The 18,601-nt window shown below is 46.5% G+C and overlaps 1 protein-coding gene across 1 annotated transcript in view; it reads left to right on the top strand.

Annotated features, from left to right (window-relative positions):
• The first annotated feature begins 8,759 nt into the window (after window positions 1-8,759).
• Window positions 8,760-18,601, top strand: part of podn (podocan) — a 42,103-nt gene continuing 32,261 nt past the window's right edge. Inside the window, exons 1-3 of the mRNA XM_071346143.1 lie at window positions 8,760-8,995; window positions 10,854-10,913; window positions 11,235-11,603. Coding sequence (XP_071202244.1) covers window positions 11,319-11,603 — 285 coding nt within the window. The 5' untranslated portion in view covers window positions 8,760-8,995; window positions 10,854-10,913; window positions 11,235-11,318. The remainder of the gene's footprint in view (window positions 8,996-10,853; window positions 10,914-11,234; window positions 11,604-18,601) is intronic.

The following is an 18,601-nucleotide window of genomic DNA, read 5'->3' as shown; positions in this document are numbered from 1 at the left end:
CCATCTGGACAAGAGGAATACCTATGTGAGAATGCTGTTCATCGACTACAGCTCAGCATTTAACACTATAGTACCCTCCAAACTCGTCATCAAGCTCGAGACCTTGGGTCTCGACCCCGCCCTGTGCAACTGGGTCCTGGACTTCCTGACGGGCCGCCCCCAGGTGGTGAGGATAGGTAACAACATCTCCACCCCGCTGATCCTCAACACTGGGGCCCCACAAGGGTGCGTTCTCAGCCCTCTCCTGTACTCCCTGTTCACCCACGACTGCGTGGCCATGCACGCCTCCAACTCAATCATCAAGTTTGCGGACGACACTACAGTGGTAGGCTTGATTACCAACAACGACGAGACGGCCTACAGGGAGGAGGTGAGGGCCCTCGGAGTGTGGTGTCAGGAAAATAACCTCACACTCAACGTCAACAAAACAAAGGAGATGATTGTGGACTTCAGGAAACAGCAGAGGGAGCAGCCCCCTATCCACATCGACGGGGCAGTAGTGGAGAAGGTGGAAAGTTTTAAGTTCCTCGGTGTACACATCACGGACAAACTGAATTGGTCCACCCACACAGACAGCGTTGTGAAGAAGGCGCAGCAGCGCCTCTTCAACCTCAGGAGGCTGAAGAAATTCGGCTTGTCACCAAAAGCACTCACAAACTTCTACAGATGCACAATCGAGAGCATCCTGTCGGGCTGTATCACCGCCTGGTACGGCAACTGCTCCGCCCACAACCGTAAGGCTCTCCAGAGGGTAGTGAGGTCTGCACAACGCATCACCGGGGGCAAACTACCTGCCCTCCAGGACACCTACACCACCCGATGTCACAGGAAGGCCATAAAGATCATCAAGGACAACAACCACCCGAGCCACTGCCTGTTCACCCCGCTATCATCCAGAAGGCGAGGTCAGTACAGGTGCATCAAAGCAGGGACCGAGAGACTGAAAAACAGCTTCTATCTCAAGACCATCAGACTGTTAAACAGCCACCACTAACATTTAGTGGCCGCTGCCAACATACTGACTCAACTCCAGCCACTTTAATAATGGGAATTGATGGAAATTATGTAAAAATGTATCACTAGCCACTTTAAACAATGCCACTTAATATAATGTTTACATACCCTACATTACTCATCTCATATGTATATGTATATACTGTACTGTATATCATCCACTGCATCTTGCCATCTTTATGTAATACATGTATCACTAGCCACTTTAAACTATGCCACTTTATGTTTACATACCCTACATTACTCATCTCATATGTATAGACTGTACACTATACCATCTACTACATCTTGCCTATGCCGATCTGTACCATCACTCATTCATATATCTTTATGTACATATTCTTTATCCCTTTACACTTGTGTGTATAAGGTAGTAGTTGTGGAATTGTTAGGTTAGATTACTTGTTGGTTATTACTGCATTGTCGGAACTAGAAGCACAAGCATTTCGCTACACTCGCATTAACATCTGCTAACCATGTGTATGTGACAAATAAAATTTGATTTGATTTGATTTAGAGTCATGATCTGATTTGCCCGAAGGGGGGACGAGGGAGGGCCTTGTATGCTTGCTTGTGGGTAGAGTAACAGTGGTCTAGGACTTTATTGCCCCTGGTGGCGAAGGAGAAGTGTTGATTGAAGTTGGGCAATATGTGTCTTAATGACGCAGAATTGAAATCACTGGCAAAGCAGCCTCCGGGTACACGGTTTGCTGCTTGTTTATAGCCTCGTAGAGTTTGTTAAGTGCCAGCTTGTTGTTTTTATTGTCCTGAGGTGGAATATATACAGCAGTCACGATAAAAGATGAAAACTCTCGGGAGGTAGAAGGGTCTGCATTTGACTATCAACTATTCCAAGATGGGTGAACAATGGGTCGAAACTTCCACTGCGCCAGTGTCAGCACACCATGTGCTGTTGAGGAAGAGGCAAACCCCTCCCCCTTTCAATTTCCCTGAATCCAATGTCCTGTCTGCTCAGTGAATGGAGAATCCATTGAGTTGGATAGCCATGGGTGCCACACATAGGGACATTGAAGTGCTAGCCATAATGGCTATCATCATCAAGTGTTGGTTAGCCATGTAGCTAGCCAGCTAACTTAGCTGCAAGCAGGGGCGCAACTTTCACTGGGGACGGGGGAGACATGTCCCCCCACGTTATGAAATTGCACCCCCCTAGTTTTGTAATTGTAATGTGTCACAAAACGAGGCAACGGTCTGCTTTAGGGCCACACGGACACCTCTGAGCGGTCGGGTAGGCTGTTTCGAGTGTTTATCCGACTGGATAAAAAAACTATTATGTCCCCGCCACTTCTAAAAACAAAGTTGCGCATCTGGCTGCAAGGATAGCTTGCTAACTTTAGTATTCTTGACAACTAGGCTAACGCTAACTTACATAAGTTAGACTATTAGATAGCCAGCTGCCAAAGCCATCCATGAAACACAGTTTTCGTCATTCATAGCTAGCTAGTTATCTTACCTCTACAATGTTTTCTCAAGTTTGAGGCAGAGTTATTGTAGGCTGCCATCTTCACCATCGTGGATAAGCAAAGCTTGCATTACGTCGCCTCTACTGTGCTTGAAAGAGAACTGGTCACAGCAAACTGGTACTGTTCCTAAAGATTTTAAAATTGCCAAAGTTATCCCCCTCTATAAATCCGGTGATCCAAGATCTTTTACAAATTATCGCCCAATATCTGTACTACCATGTTTTTCAACAATCCTAGAAAAATGGTTTATAATAGTATGTTTAAACATTTAAATCAACACTGTGTTCTATATGAGCACAAATATGTTTTTTGTAAAAACTACTCCACAGATATGGCTCTTTTGCAACTTGTGGATCAGACCTTTACAGTCCTTAACAACAATGAATACGCTCTTTGCATGTTTTTAAATTTATAGAAAGCCTTTGACACTGTTGATCATGAAATATTACTTTCTAAATTGCATTATTACGGTTTTCATGAATATTCATATAATTGGTTAAAGGACAATTTGTTTATGCAACCGGCTGTGCGTCTACCAGAGCCAAGATATCCTGTGGCGTGCCACAGGGTTCGATAATTGGACCTTTGTTATTCCCAATCTATATCAATGACCTTGCTGCTGTGTCTTCTAATGTACTTCACATTTCTCTTTGCTGACGACACCAATTTGATTTTATCACACGATCATTTTTATGAACAAATTAGTGAAGCCAACTCAGGCATGGCCAAATTGTCTGAATGGTTCCAGATAAATGTTTTATCTTCTTATGTTAAACAATCTAAATGTATTGTATTCATTAGTAAGAAAAATAAACATTGTAAAAAAAGATCTCATTTGGTGGGAATGAAATGGAACAAGTCACATCCACTTCCTCTGAGTTTTAATTGATTTAAAGTTATCCTGGAAAGATCATCTTTTATTTGTCTGCAACAAAGTGATGAAATCTGTTGCTATCATCAGACATATTAGTGGTTTGGCTCATCAGGCTTGCTTCCAAACTCTCTATAATTGTCACGATCGTCGTAACTTTGAAGAGAAGAGGACCAAGGCGCAGCGTGATATAAATACATTCTTCTATTTATTATAACGTAACGAAGAATACTTAAATAGACTTACAAAACAACAAAACGACCGTGAAGCTATACTACGACAAGTGCAGACACAGGCAACTTACGTAATGACATAGACAATCACCCACGACATACCCAATGAATATGGCTGCCTAAATATGGTTCCCAATCAGAGACAATGATAAACAGCTGCCTCTAATTGAGAACCAATCTAGGCAGCCATAGACATACAAACACCTAGACTAGACAAAACCCCATAAACATACAAAACCCCTAGACATGACAAAAACACCTACATCCCCCATGTCACACCCTGACCTAACTAAAATAATAAAGAAAACAAAGATAACTAAGGCCAGGGCGTGACAGTACCCCCCCCAAAGGTGCGGACTCCGACCGCAACACCTGACACAGAAGGGGAGGGTCCGGGTGGGCCTTCTTACGGCAGCGGCTCGGGTAGGGTACGTGGACCCCACTCCACCATAGTCATTCCCCGCTTTGGTGGCCTCCTAGGAACGGCGACCCTCCTAAATGACCCCACTAGACTGAGGGGCAGCTCCAGACTGAGGGGCAGCTCATGACTGAGGGGCAGCTCATGACTGAAGGGCAGCTCATGACTGAAGGGCAGCTCATGACTGAGAGGTAGCTCATGACTGATGGGCAGCTCATGACTGAAGGGCAGCTCATGACTGAAGGGCAGCTCATGACTGAGGGGTAGCTCCTGACTGGCGGGCGGCTCCTGACTCTCTGGCGGCTCCTGACTGGCGGGCGGCTCTGGCGGCTCCTGACTGGCAGGCGGCTCTGGCGGCTCCTGACTGGCGGGCGGCTCTGGCGGCTCCTGACTGGCGGGCGGCTCTGGCGGCTCCTGACTGGCGGGCGGCTCAGGCGGCTCCTGACTGGCGGGCGGCTCTGGCGGCTCCTGACTGACGGACGGCTCTGGCGGCTCCTGACTGACGGACGGCTCTGGCGGCTCAGGACAGACGGGCGGCTTTGACGGCTCAGGACAGACGGGCGGCTTTGACGGCTCAGGACAGACGGGCGGCTCTGACGGCTCAGGACAGACGGGCGGCTCAGGCGACGCTGGATAGACGGGCAGCTCAGGCGGCGCTGGACAGACGGGCAGCTCAGGCGGCGCTGGACAGACGGGCAGCTCAGGCGGCGCTGGACAGACGGGCAGCTCAGGCGGCGCTGGACAGACGGGCAGCTCAGGCGGCGCTGGGCAGACGGGCAGCTCAGGCGGCGCTGGGCAGACGGCAGCTCAGGCGGCGCTGGGCAGACGGCAGCTCAGGCTTGCCGAGGCGCACTGTAGGCCTGGTGCGTGGTGCCGGAACTGGTGGTACCGGGCTGGGAACACGCACCTCAAGGCTAGTGCGGGGAGCAGGAACAGGGAATACTGGACCCTGGAGGCGCACAGGAAGCCTGGTGCGTGGTGCCGGAACTGGTGGTACCGGGCTGGGGACACGCACCTCAGGGCTAGTGCGGGGAGGATAAACAGGACGTACAGGGCTCTGGAGACGCACAGGAAGCCTGGTGCGCAGTGTTGGCACGGTACTGGGCTGGGGACGCGCACCTCAAGGCAAGTGCGGGGTGCTGGAACTGAAGGCCTGGTTCGTGGCGCCGGTACCGGAGGACTGGTACGAGGGGCTGCCACAGGAGAGCTAGTACATGGGGCTGCTACAGGAGGTGCAGGACTAGGGAGGCGCACAGGAGGCCTGGTGCGTGGGACTGGCACTGTCCAATAAATTTTTGGGGTTTCGTCTCGGGCTTCCTACCGCGCCGTCGTGCTCCTTTCTCCAACTCCATTATCCTGTAACCCTCCTCGCACTGCTCCAGCGAATCCCAGGTGGGCTCCGGCACTTTCTCTGGATCGATCGCCCACCTGTCTATCTCTTCCCAGGTTGTTCTCCGCTCATCCTTTTCCCGGGTCCATTCCTCCATAAAGCGCTGTTCCCTCCTTTCACGCTGCTTGGTCTGATTTTGGTGGGTGATTCTGTCCTGATCGTCGTAACTTTGAAGAGAGGAGGACCAAGGCGCAGCGTGATATAAATACATTCTTCTATTTATTATAACGTAACGAAGAATACTTAAATAGACTTACAAAACAACAAAACGACCGTGAAGCTATACTACGACAAGTGCAGACACAGGCAACTTACGTAATGACATAGACAATCACCCACGACATACCCAATGAATATGGCTGCCTAAATATGGTTCCCTATCAGAGACAATGATAAACAGCTGCCTCTAATTGAGAACCAATCTAGGCAGCCATAGACATACAAACACCTAGACTAGACAAAACCCCATAAACATACAAAACCCCTAGACATGACAAAAACACCTACATCCCCCATGTCACACCCTGACCTAACTAAAATAATAAAGAAAACAAAGATAACTAAGGCCAGGGTGTGACAATAATAGCTTAATTTACCCGTATCTCATTTAATGTAATATTGTCTGGGCCAGTACATATGCCTCCTACCTACACAAATTACTCATCATACAAAGTAAATGTTCAAGACTAGCCATCTCCTCTAATTACCTGGCTCCAACTGCACCTTTGTTTAAGAAACTCAATATCTTGTCTATTTACAACACTAATGTACACCAATTATGCACTTTCATCTACAAATACTCATACCTCCCAGAAGTCTACCTAAACCCTTCAATGGATTCTTCCAGGTTAATTCTGAAATCCATTGTTACAACACAAGACACTGCGATAACCATTGATGTACCATACTCAGGAATTATTAACTTCACATTGCTAAAACATCATCATCCCTCAATAACTTAAAGCGAAGACTTGGGGTCAGCCTGATGAACCAAACTACTCAGTAATCTCCTCCATATAGCCTAACTCTCACATACTCACAATAACTTAAAGCGAAGACTTGGGGTCAGCCTGATGAAGCAAACTACTCAGTAATCTCCTCCATATAGCCTAACTCTCACATACTCACAATAACTTAAAGCGAAGACTTGGGGTCAGCCTGATGAAGCAAACTACTCAGTAATCTCCTCCATATAGCCTAACTCTCACATACTCACAATAACTTAAAGCGAAGACTTGGGGTCAGCCTGATGAAGCAAACTACTCAGTAATCTCCTCCATATAGCCTAACTCTCACATACTCACAATAACTTAAAGCGAAGACTTGGGGTCAGCCTGATGAAGCAAACTACTCAGTATTCTCCTCCATATAGCCTAACTCTCACACACTCACATGCACACCTACACACACACATTTAAACAAAACAAATACTTTTAAAAATGTTTGTGATTACTGATCAGTTAATTTATACATTTATAATTAATAGTTTTGTTATCTGTTTTAACTACCCGTTTTTATTTTTGTACTTATGTATTGTATATATCTTTTTTGTGTTGTGGTTTCCATATAAGCCCTTGGGCTTCCAACCACACCTGCACACCGTTTTGTTGTTGTTGTTGTTTTTATCTGTATTGTTGTTAATCACTTGTTTTCTTTGGTGCAATAAATGAAACTCATTTAAACTAAACAGTCTCCTCCATCTCCATTGTTTTCACACATACTGCTTTGATTAAAAACATTCCTATCTTTCACGACTTGTCTCGTACTAAACTAAGTTATTTTTGCCTTTTTGAAAATCTTCCGGCCATCATCGTTCAATTTGTGTGCACAGCTTGATTTAATTGGCGTGATGCGTGAAATTTGATTTAATTGGTCACTGACTAGACAACGGTGAGCATTTTTTTCTGGCTCAGAGTTGCAAAATTTCCGTGCCGTCATGATCTTCTATTATGTACAGCCTACAAAATTGTACTCTATAACGGATGGTTTTAATAAGGTAGTGAAGTACAATACTTATTTCAGAACATACTTAAGTAAAAGTAAAGTGACTGACTTTGAAAAAAAAAAAGCTACTCAAAAAGCTACTCAATTACAGTAACAAGATTATTTGTAATTTGTTACTTCCACCCCTGCATACAGGCCCAAATCAAGGCCTCATAGGCCCAGATGGGAATGTGGCTCTGCAGACGTGCACAGCCAGTCTAGTCAGACTCTCTCTTCACTTCACTTTAAAGTGGATACATTTTACATCAGTGTAAAATGGCCAGTGACACTTTGCTTCTTGAATGTCCAATATCTTGAAAACTTGACTGCTGACATGCAACACATTTTGGGACTCTATCAACAGCGGACTTATGAAAAAAAATGCAAAAAGATAGTTTTTGAGTGGAGTTTCCCTTTAACACATAACACTCCCTCCCCCCCATTGAAAGTGTTTTTTAGTCCAGGACTAGGCTTAATATCTGTCTGGGAAACTGCCCCAAAGTGATAATTACTTCTTTCTATCTAAATTCACAGTTTACAGCCATAGGAATCAGGAAGGAAGCCACTGTGTCATACTTTATAATTTATTTTTTGATCCAGGTTTAGTACTATAATTTATGTGACATAACTCTGTCCTCTGAGAAGTGTCTTAGGGAATATGGAAAAATAGGCCTGCTGATGGTGGAATTTACATAATTTGCGATACAAAGACATTTTTACCGAAAGCAGATGTACAAACACCATAACGCCTAATGGGAGGTATAGACTATGTAGAGACCCTTCTACACAACGTGTGAGTTATTAGGCCATATCCTGTCTGTCGCCTCTTTCTGGCAGACTCTTGTTTCCTGTCTATATGAAATGTCTTCTGAAATGCCCTTTCAAGATAAATGTGGATTACACGAGTTCTCTATAAATACTTGTTTTCTAATACTGATCAGTTTATAGGCTCATATTGGTTGCAATTTTTGTTCATCTTTAGTAAAGCGTTTATTTCTTTAATCTCAAGCACTGCAGTTGTTCGATGTGATATATTGAGAAAACAGGAGAAGATGTCTTCATTCTTCTACAATGTAGAAAATAGTAAGAATTAAGAAAAACCCTTGAATGAGTAGGTGTGTCCAAACTTTTGACTGATACTGCATATATACTGTATGTATTGTATATACATTTTCTTTCTTTCTTTCTTTCTTTCTTTCTTTCTACAGAACAAAACTAATTGCAACATGAAATGTTTTCATTACCATATAGGGATTGGTAAAAACATGTCTCAGACGACAAAAAAAAGAAAGCAAAGAATTCTGGGCTTTTGGCTGTACTTCAGCTCAGTTTCCTCTCCCACTCTCACTCTTACTGTTTTCCCTCTCTCTCTTCTCTCTTTCCTTCTCCCCTTCTTTCTCTGAACTTTCCCTCTCTCACTCCCACTCTCCTGTCACATCTGGTCGGGATCTGGATCTGAACTGACCAGGGCCGGCCCTGGGAGTGACTGTGTAGTTACTGTGGCTCCTCTCTATCCTGCTATGGGACTGTCTCTGGCTGGACTGGAAACCAGACTGCTTTGCCTCTGTCTCTGTCTCTGCTAACCTCCCTCTGTCAGAGAAGGTAAATAATGCATTTATACTGGAGATCTTCTGTAGTATTTGAGTATGTATTTATGCATGCACCCTTGTTACTTTATACGTTAGGCTCTTGTTAGATAATGCTACGGTGGAATATGATTGTCAGTTCCATAGTCACTCTTTCATGGCACTTTGAACATGTGGACCAGAGCTTTAAATAGATCTTCATTTGATCACCCTGTTGCAGGAAATCTGCAATGGTGCAATTTTAAACGTATAGCATATTTGAGGTTTAAAAAGGTTTCTGAAGTTTGTTATATCTACTTTGAAATTTCAGACTTGATTTTCCCTAATGAAAAATGTATCAACCCATACAAAAATGTCCATTAATTATAATCCACATAATAATTCACATTTCCTGTTGCTGCAGAATGATTTTCCTGCTGTAGCAAACTGGCTCAAGTTATATGGCTCTCATGTGGACCGAGTCTAATGTTCCAAATGCATTATGGGCTGACTGTATGAATTGATAATGTGCCACCAATCATATAGCATTATAGTAGTGAATGACTGGACTGTTTACGGACTGAGTGGCAGAGTGCCAACCATTATCTTAGCGAATAATAGTAAGCTGTGGAAGTGCACAGCTGTCCAGATGTGTATGAGCTTTTACAGACTATCACGTAAAACTTATAAAAAGATTATATAGCTGAGATTTTAATTTCTCAGCTTTCGAGTCATTGATTCAATGTTCTTGTGTTTTTGAGCTCGTGAACTAATCATTTAGGTTGGTGTGAGAATGTGATCAGTCTGTTTATGAGTACCATAGTGCATGTGGGGTTTAATGGATTCCTGCTATATGCGTTGTGCATTTGTTATTGCCAGAGTGGGTGGTATGTGTGCACATATGTGTGTGGGGGATACAGCACTATACTCAGGGTCACATGTTTTTCTCATCTGACGTGAACATAGACACTTGGCTGGTGTTCAGACACACTGTGATTCCCCTGGTTCTGATACAGCACTATACTCAGGTCACTCACTCACTCACTCACTCACTCACTCACTCACTCACTCACTCACTCACTCACTCACTCACTCACTCACGCACGCACGCACGCACGCACGCACGCACGCACGCACGCACGCACGCACGCACGCACGCACGCACGCACGCACGCACGCACGCACGCACGCACGCACGCACGCACGCACGCACACACACACACACACACACACACACACACACACACACACACACACACACACACACACACACACACACACACACAGAGAGAGAGGTGAAGTAGTAGTGTCTCTCCAGTCCCTCAGCGGGATTGGAAAGACTGGTGCTATGCGCTCTCTGGTAGATGAATGGTTTTTAAAGGTTAGCCAGGAGAGCAGAGTGCCTGTTTGGAACATGTCCATCAGCACAAGAGAAGGCAACTTAACTACACTGCAGCGCTCTTTTCTGACTGACCGTAGTACACTGTACCAAAGCACTGATCTCAATGGAAGCCTACTTTCTGCCTTCTGGGAGAAGAATAGCAGCACCGCAATGTCTTTATTGTAAAATAAACAACAACAGACTTTGTGTATATTTCACTCAACTATATGGAAAATAGTCAACCTGAATTGGACAAGACATTTTTATAAAAGAGAACATGGATGCTGGGTGCTGTAGGTCAACCCATAAAATCAACACAAGGTATGAGAGAACAGATTTGAAAAATAAGCCAAACAGGAACAGAATTTCTAACAATCCTCAACAAAAAAGCAGACGGTTTGTTGTCCTATCAGTCCTTGCAGGTGGTCAGGGGGTGGCCAGACCTGCTCAGCACTCCAGGGTTGGTTGTTGGGGCAGTGGAACTAAAATTGAAGATGTTTTTTTATTGTCACAGATAATACAGGTCGTGTCCTCCTTCACCTAACCACCCCGGGAGGCCTGCTGTTCTGACAATGTGAGCAACATGAGCTACCTTCATCCTTTTATGTTTTATCTCCTGTCAACATATCATTTGGCTATGCAGGACCATTGCTCTATTTGCTCAGTATGAAAATGTATGCACTCACTACTGTAAGTTGCTCTGGATAAAAGCTTCTGCTAAATGACTAAAATGTAAATGTAAGCATTTATTTTCTGTTGAAAACCTCTATAAAGGCAACATAAAAAATGTGTCCCTCATTAATTGTGATATGTTATCTATGGGCACTGATTACACAATATCTACTTAATTTAGCCATGCTTTGATGTAATACACTGTTATTAAACTGTTTTCCAGACCTATCTGACCATCGGTGGTACAGGGCAGCTCAGGTAGCTCAGGTAGCTGAAGAAGTGAGACGACCAGGCACCACCAGCAGACATGGCCAGGACATCTCTGCTGCAGGGCCTGACTATGTTGCTCCTGGCCTGGGCTCTGGTGCACTGCCAAGCCCCTCTGGAGCCCCAGGAGGAAGAGGAAGAGGACGATCCCATGGAGGAGACAGAGATAGAGACCTTCCTGGTACCGGTCGTGGCGAAGGTGGAGCCGGTGGTGTGTCCTGGCGAGTGTAGCTGTACAGAGGAGGGAGCGGTGGACTGTGCTGGGGTTGACCTCATGGACTTTCCTAGTGAGCTGTCTGAGAGCACGCGCATTCTCTCGCTGCAGGTGGGTCATACACACCCAACATCCACATTCTCTTCCTACAGTTGGGTATTCACACATCCATTAGACCGGGGGGGGAGGGTTTAACATACGGCCTGCCAGCTCGATCCAGTCTGTGAGGGGGTCCAATCCGCCGCTTGGGTGGTTTGAGTAAAACTAAACACATTGTTGTTGGGTTTTTTTTTTGGGGGGGGGGGGGCTTGGAAACAAACCATACAGTACCAGTCAAAAGTTTGGACACACCTACTCATTCCAGGATTTTTCTTTATGTTTACTATTTTCTACATTGTAGAATAATAATGAAGACATCAAAACTATGAAATAAGTAGCCACCCTTTGCCTTGATGACAGCTTTGCACACTCTTGGCAATCTCTCAACCAGCTTCATGAGGTAATCACCTGGAATGCATTTCAATTGACAGGTGTGCCTTGTTAAAAGTTATATTGTGGAATTTCTTTCCTTCTTAATGCGTGTGAGCCTATCAGTTGTGTTGTGACAAGGTAGAGGTGGTATACAGAAGAGACCCCTATGTGGTAAAAGACCAAGTCCATAGTAAATTAAAATGGGTCCGGAGCAGAAGGCAGACGTTTTACATGCCCCCAACCGATTGTGTTATTTGTTTGTTTATCTGCGTTGTTTGTGACTTATTTTTTACTCATTTTGTAAATAATGATGCCGCTACCGTCTCTTATGACCGAAAATAACTTCTGGACATCAGGACTGCAATTACTCACCATGGACTAGCAGAATCCTTTTTCTTCTTTCACGACTCTGACGAGCCCAAGGCGGAGGATATACGACTCCCTCTGTCACGTTCCTGACCTGTTTTCTCTTGTTTTTGTTTGTGTTTAGTTGGTCAGGGCGTGAGTTGGGATGGGCAGTCTGTGTTGTTTGTTCTATGTGAGAGTGTGATTGTTAATTAGCCTTATATGGTTCTCAATCAGGGACAGGTATTATTCATTTCCTCTGATTGATAATCATATATAGGTAGGCTGTTTTACACTGTTAGTTTGTGGGTGATTGTCTTCCGTGTCTGTGTATGTTGCACCACACGGGACTGTTTCGTTTGTTCGTTTGTGTAGTCTATTTCCTGTTCGTGCGTTCTTCGTGTCATGTAAGTTCGTTTGTTCAGGTCTGTTGACTGCGTTTGTTATTTTGTAAATTCTTAAGTGTTGTTTCGTGTTCGTCTATCATTTAAATAAATTAATTATGTCAAATTACTACGCTGCAAATTGGTCCTCCGATCCTTCTCGCCTCTCCTCGTCCGAGGAGGAGGAATATGACGACTATCGTTACAGAATCACCCACCAACCAAGGATCAAGCAGCGAGGGAAAACGCAGCAACAACGATCGCAGGATTTCTGGACTTGGGAGGAAATAATGGACGGAGAAGGACCCTGGGCTAAGGTTGGAGAGAATCGCCGCTCTCGGGAGGAGAAGGAGGCAGCCACAGCCCAGGAGCGGTGGTATGAGGAGGCAGCACGTAAGAGAGGCTGGAAGCCCGCGAGTACAACCCAAAAATGTCTTGGGGGGGGGGGGGGCTAAAGGGTAGTGTGGCGAAGTCAGGTAGGAGACCTGCGCCTACTCCCTGTACTTACCGTGGAGAGCGAGAGTACGGGCAGACACCGTGTTACACAGTAGAGCGCATGGTGTCTCCTGTACACGTGCATAGCCCGGTTCGGTACATTCCAGCTCCACGTATCGGCCGGGCTAGATTGAGCGTTGAGCCGGATGTCATGAAGCCGGCCCAACGCATCTGGCCACCAGTGCGTCTCCTCGAGCCGGCTTACATGGCACCAGCCTTACGCATGGTGTCCCCGGTTCGCCTACATAGCCCGGTGCGGGTTATTCCACCTCCCCGCACTGGTCGGGTGACGGGGAGCATACAACCAGGTAAGGTTGGGCAGGCTCAGTGCTCAAGGGAGCCAGTACGCCTGCACGGTCCGGTATTTCCGGCGCCACCTCCCCGCCCCAGCCCAGTACCACCAGTGCCTACACCACGCACCAGGCTTCCAGTGCGTCTCCAGAGCCCTGTTCCTCCTCCACGCACTCTCCCTGTGGTGCGTGTCTCCAGTCCAGTGCCTCCAGTTCCGGCACCACGCATCAAGCCTCCTGTGTGTCTCCAGAGTCCTGTACGCGCTGTTCCTTCTCCCCGTACTCACCCTGATGTGCGTGCCCTCAGCCCGGTACCACCAGTGCCGGTACCACGCACCAGGCCTATAGTACACCTTGAGAGTCCAGTGTGCCCTGTTGCTGCTCCCCGCACTAGCCTGAAGGTGCGTGTCCTTAGCCCGGTACCTCCAGTTCCGGCACCACGCACCAGGCCTATAGTGCGTCTCAGCCGGCCAGAGTCTGCCGTCTGCCCAGCGGTGCCTGAACTGCCCGTCTGCCCAGCGGCGCCTGAACTGTCCGTCTGCCAAGCGCCGCATGAACTGCCCGTCTGGACTGAGCCTTCAAAGCCGCCCGTCTGCCATGAGCCTGCAAAGCCGCCCGTCTGCCATGAGCCTTCAGAGCCGTCCGCCAGACAGGAGCCGCTAGAGCCTTCCGCCAGACAGGAGCCGCTAGAGCCTTCCGCCAGACAGGAGCAGCCAAAGCCTTCCGCCAGACAGGAGCAGCCAAAGCCTTCCGCCAGACAGGAGCAGCCAGAGCTTTCCGCCAGACAGGAGCAGCCAGAGCCTTCCGCCAGACAGGATCAGCCAGAGCCTTCCGCCAGACAGGATCAGCCAGAGCCTTCCGCCAGACAGGATCAGCCAGAGCCTTCCGCCAGACAGGATCAGCCAGAGCCTTCCGCCAGACAGGATCAGCCAGAGCCGTCCGTCAGCCATGACCAGCCAGAGCCGTCCGTCAGCCATGACCAGCCAGAGCCGTCCGTCAGCCATGACCAGCCAGAGCCGTCCGTCAGCCAGGACCAGCCAGAGCCGTCAGCCAGCCAGGACCAGCCAGAGCCGTCAGCCAGCCAGGACCAGCCAGAGCCGTCAGCCAGCCAGGACCAGCCAGAGCCATCAGCCAGCCAGGACCAGCCAGAGCCGTCAGCCAGCCAGGACCAGCCAGAGCCGGCCAGCCAGGATCCGCCAGAGCCGGCCAGCCAGGATCCGCCAGAGCCGGCCAGCCAGGATCCGCCAGAGCCAGCCAGCCAGGATCCGCCCCTCAGTCCGGTGCTGCCCCTCAGTCCGGTGCTGCCCCTCAGTCCGCTGATGCCCCTTGTCCCGCTGATGCCCCTTGTCCCGCTGATGCCCCTTGTCCCGCTGATGCCTCTTATTTTAGGTGGGTGTATTTGGAGGGTAGTCAGTGGGAGGAGGCTACAAAAGCGGGGATTGACTATGGTGGGGTGGGAACCACGCCCAGAGCCTGAGCCGCCACCGTGGATTGATGCCCACCCAGACCCTCCCCTAGACTTTTTGGTGGTGCGTCCGGAGTTCGCACCTTGAGGGGGGGGGGGGTTATGTCACGTTCCTGACCTGTTTTCTCTTGTTTTTGTTTGTGTTTAGTTGGTCAGGGCGTGAGTTGGGATGGGCAGTCTGTGTTGTTTGTTCTATGTGGGAGTGTGATTGTTAATTAGCCTTATATGGTTCTCAATCAGGGACAGGTATTATTCATTTCCTCTGATTGAGAATCATATATAGGTAGGCTGTTTTACACTGTTAGTTTGTGGGTGATTGTCTTCCGTGTCTGTGTATGTTGCACCACACGGGACTGTTTCGTTTGTTCGTTTGTGTAGTCTATTTCCTGTTCGTGCGTTCTTCGTGTCATGTAAGTTCGTTTGTTCAGGTCTGTTGACTGCGTTTGTTATTTTGTAAATTCTTAAGTGTTGTTTCGTGTTCGTCTATCATTTAAATAAATAAATAATGTCAAATTACTACGCTGCAAATTGGTCCTCCGATCCTTCTCGCCTCTCCTCGTCCGAGGAGGAGGAATATGACGACTATCGTTACACCCTCGGGAACAAGCCCCGAGCTCCGTGATCTGCATGAAGAGGAGGCTGAGAAAGAGAGGCCAGAGAGCGAGCTGCCTGCTGAGAAGTTGAAGGCGATCGAATAAACCCCCACTTCCCTCAGTTCTGCTAGCAAATGTGCAATCTTTGGACAATAAAATCGACGAGTTACGGTTAAGATTAAATTACCAACGGGACATTAAAAACTGTAACATCTTATGCTTCACGGAGTCGTGGCTGAATGACGACAACATCAATGTACATCTGGCTGGTTATACGATGTACCGGCAGGATAGAACAGGAGCGTCTGGTAAGACAAGGGGCGGCGGTCTATGTATTTTTGTAAACAACAGCTGGTGCACGATATCTAAGGAAGTCTCGTGCTATTACTCGCCTGAGGTTGAGTTTCTTATGATAAGCTGTAGACCACACTACCTACCTAGAGAGTTTTCATCTGTATTCTTTGTAGCTGTTTACATACCACCACAGTCAGAGGCAGGCACTAAGATAGCATTGAATGAGCTGTATTCCGCCATAAGCAAACAAGAAAATGCTCACCCAGAGTCGGTGCTCCTATTAGCCGGGAACTTTAATGCAGGGAAACTTAAATCAGTTTTAACAAATTTTAAATGTGCTACCAGATGGAAAAGAACTCTGGACCACCTATACTCCACACACAGAGACGCATACAAAGCTCTCCCTCACCCTCCATTTGGAAAATCTGACCATAATTCCATCCTCCTGATTCCTGCTTACAAGCAAAAATGTACAGGACTAAGATCTAGTCGTACTACACCGGCTCTGAGGCTCATCGGATGTAGCAGGGCCTGCAAACCGTAACAGACTACGAAGGGAAACACAGCCGAGAACTGCCCAGTGACACGAGCCTAAAAGATGAGCTGAACTACTTCTATGCTTACTTCCAGGCAAATAACACTGAAACATGCATGAGATCACCAGCTGTACCGGAAGACTGTGTGATCACGCTCTCCATAGCCGATGGGAGTAAGACCTTTAGACAGGTCAACATTCACAAGGCCGCAGGGCCAGACAGATTACCAGGACGTGTACTGCGAGCATGCGCTGACCAACTAGCAAGTGTCTTCACTGACATTTTCAACCTCTTCCTGTCCAAGTCTATAATACCAACATGTTTCAAGCAGACCACCATAGTGCCTGTGCCCAAGAACACTAAAGTAACCTGCCTAAATGATTACCGACCTGTAGCACTCACGTCTGTAACCATGAAGTGCTTTGAAAGACTGGTCTTGGCTCACATCGACACCATCATCCCAGAAACCCTAGACCCACTCCAATTTGCATACCACCCCAACAGATCCACAGATGATGCAGTCTCTATTGCAGACTCCTGAACATCTAGTCAAATGGCCAACCAGACTATTTGCATTGCCCCCTCCCCCCTTCCCCTCTCCACACCACTGCCACTCTCTGTTGTCATCTATGCATAGTCACTTTAATTAACTCTACCTGCATGTACATACTACCTCAACTAACATGTGCCCCTGCACATTGACTCTGTACCGGCACCCACCTACAGTCAGTCCATCATTACTTTAAAACACGAAGGTCAGTCAATCCGGAAAATGTCAAGAACTTTGAAAGTTTCAAGTGCGATCTCAAAAACCATTAAGCACTACGATGAAAATGGCTGTCATGACCGCCACAGGAAAGGAAGACTCAGAGTTACATCTGCTGCACCGTATACGTTCATTAGAGTTAACTGCACCTCAGATTGCAGCCCAAATAAATGCTTCACAGAGTTCAAGTAACAGACAAATCTCAACATCAACTGTTCAGAGGAGACTGCGGGAATCAAGCCTTCATGGTCGAATTGCAGCAAATTAACCACTACTAAAGGACACCAATAAGAAGAAGAGACTTGCTTGGGCCAAGAAACAAGTGCAATGGATATTAGACCGGTGGAAATCTGTTCTTTTGTCCTTTGGTGAGACACAGAGTAGGTGAACGGATGATCTCCGCATGTGTGGTTCCCACCATGAAGCATGGAGGAGGTGTGATGATGTGGGGGTGCTTTGCTGGTGACACTGTCAGTGATTTATTTAGAATTCAAGGCACACTTAATCAGCATGGCTACCACAGCATTCTGCAGTGATACGCTATCCCATCTGGTTTGTGCTTAGTGGGACTGTCATTTGTTTTTCAACAGGACAGTGACCCAAAACAAACCTCCAGGCTGTGTAAGGGCTATTTGACCAAGAAGGAGAGTGATGGAGTGCTGCATCAGATGACCTGGCCTCCACAATCACCCGATCTCAACCCAATTGAGATGGTTTGAGATGAGTTGGACCGCAGAGTGAAGGAAAAGCAGCCAACAAGTGCTCAGCATATGTGGGAACTCCATCAAGACTGTTTGAAAAGCATTCCTCATGAAGCTGGTTGAGAGAATGCCAAGAGTGTGCAAAGCTGTCATCAAGACAACGGATGGCTACGTTGAAAAATCTCAAATCTCAAATATATTTTGATTTGTTTAACACTTTTTTGGTTACTGCATGATTTCATATGTGTTATTCTTACTTTCATAGTAAGAATTAAGAAAAACCCTTGAATGAGTAGGTGTGTCCAAACTTTTGACTGATACTGTATATATACTGTATGTATTGTATATACATTTTCTTTCTTTCTTTCTACAGAAGAAAACTAATTGCAACATGAAATGTTTTCTAAAATACCTCTAAAATACATTTTGGTTTGATGAATACTTTTTTGGTTACTACATGATTCCATATGTGTTATTTCATAGTTTGATGTCTTCACCATTATTCTACAGTGTAGAAAATAGTAAAAAATAAAGAAAAACCTTTGAATGAGTAGGTGTATCCAAACTTTTGACTGGTACTGTACTTTAAAATTATTAAAACTAAATTGAAACTGTATAGAAATGATAATGGACCTGTATTCATACAGTTTCTTGACTGTGTCCAGCTCATTAATAATCATCCAGATGAAAGCTAGATAGTCAGGGAGCATCGAAAAATCCAAAAACGATGGATAGAGGACTATTTTTTGAAAATTGTGATGGCAAGGAAA

The sequence above is a fragment of the Salvelinus alpinus genome, chromosome 16, assembly GCF_045679555.1.
Source record: "Salvelinus alpinus chromosome 16, SLU_Salpinus.1, whole genome shotgun sequence".
Taxonomy (NCBI): Eukaryota; Metazoa; Chordata; class Actinopteri; order Salmoniformes; family Salmonidae; genus Salvelinus; species Salvelinus alpinus.
This window is presented reverse-complemented; position numbering and strand designations above follow the sequence as displayed.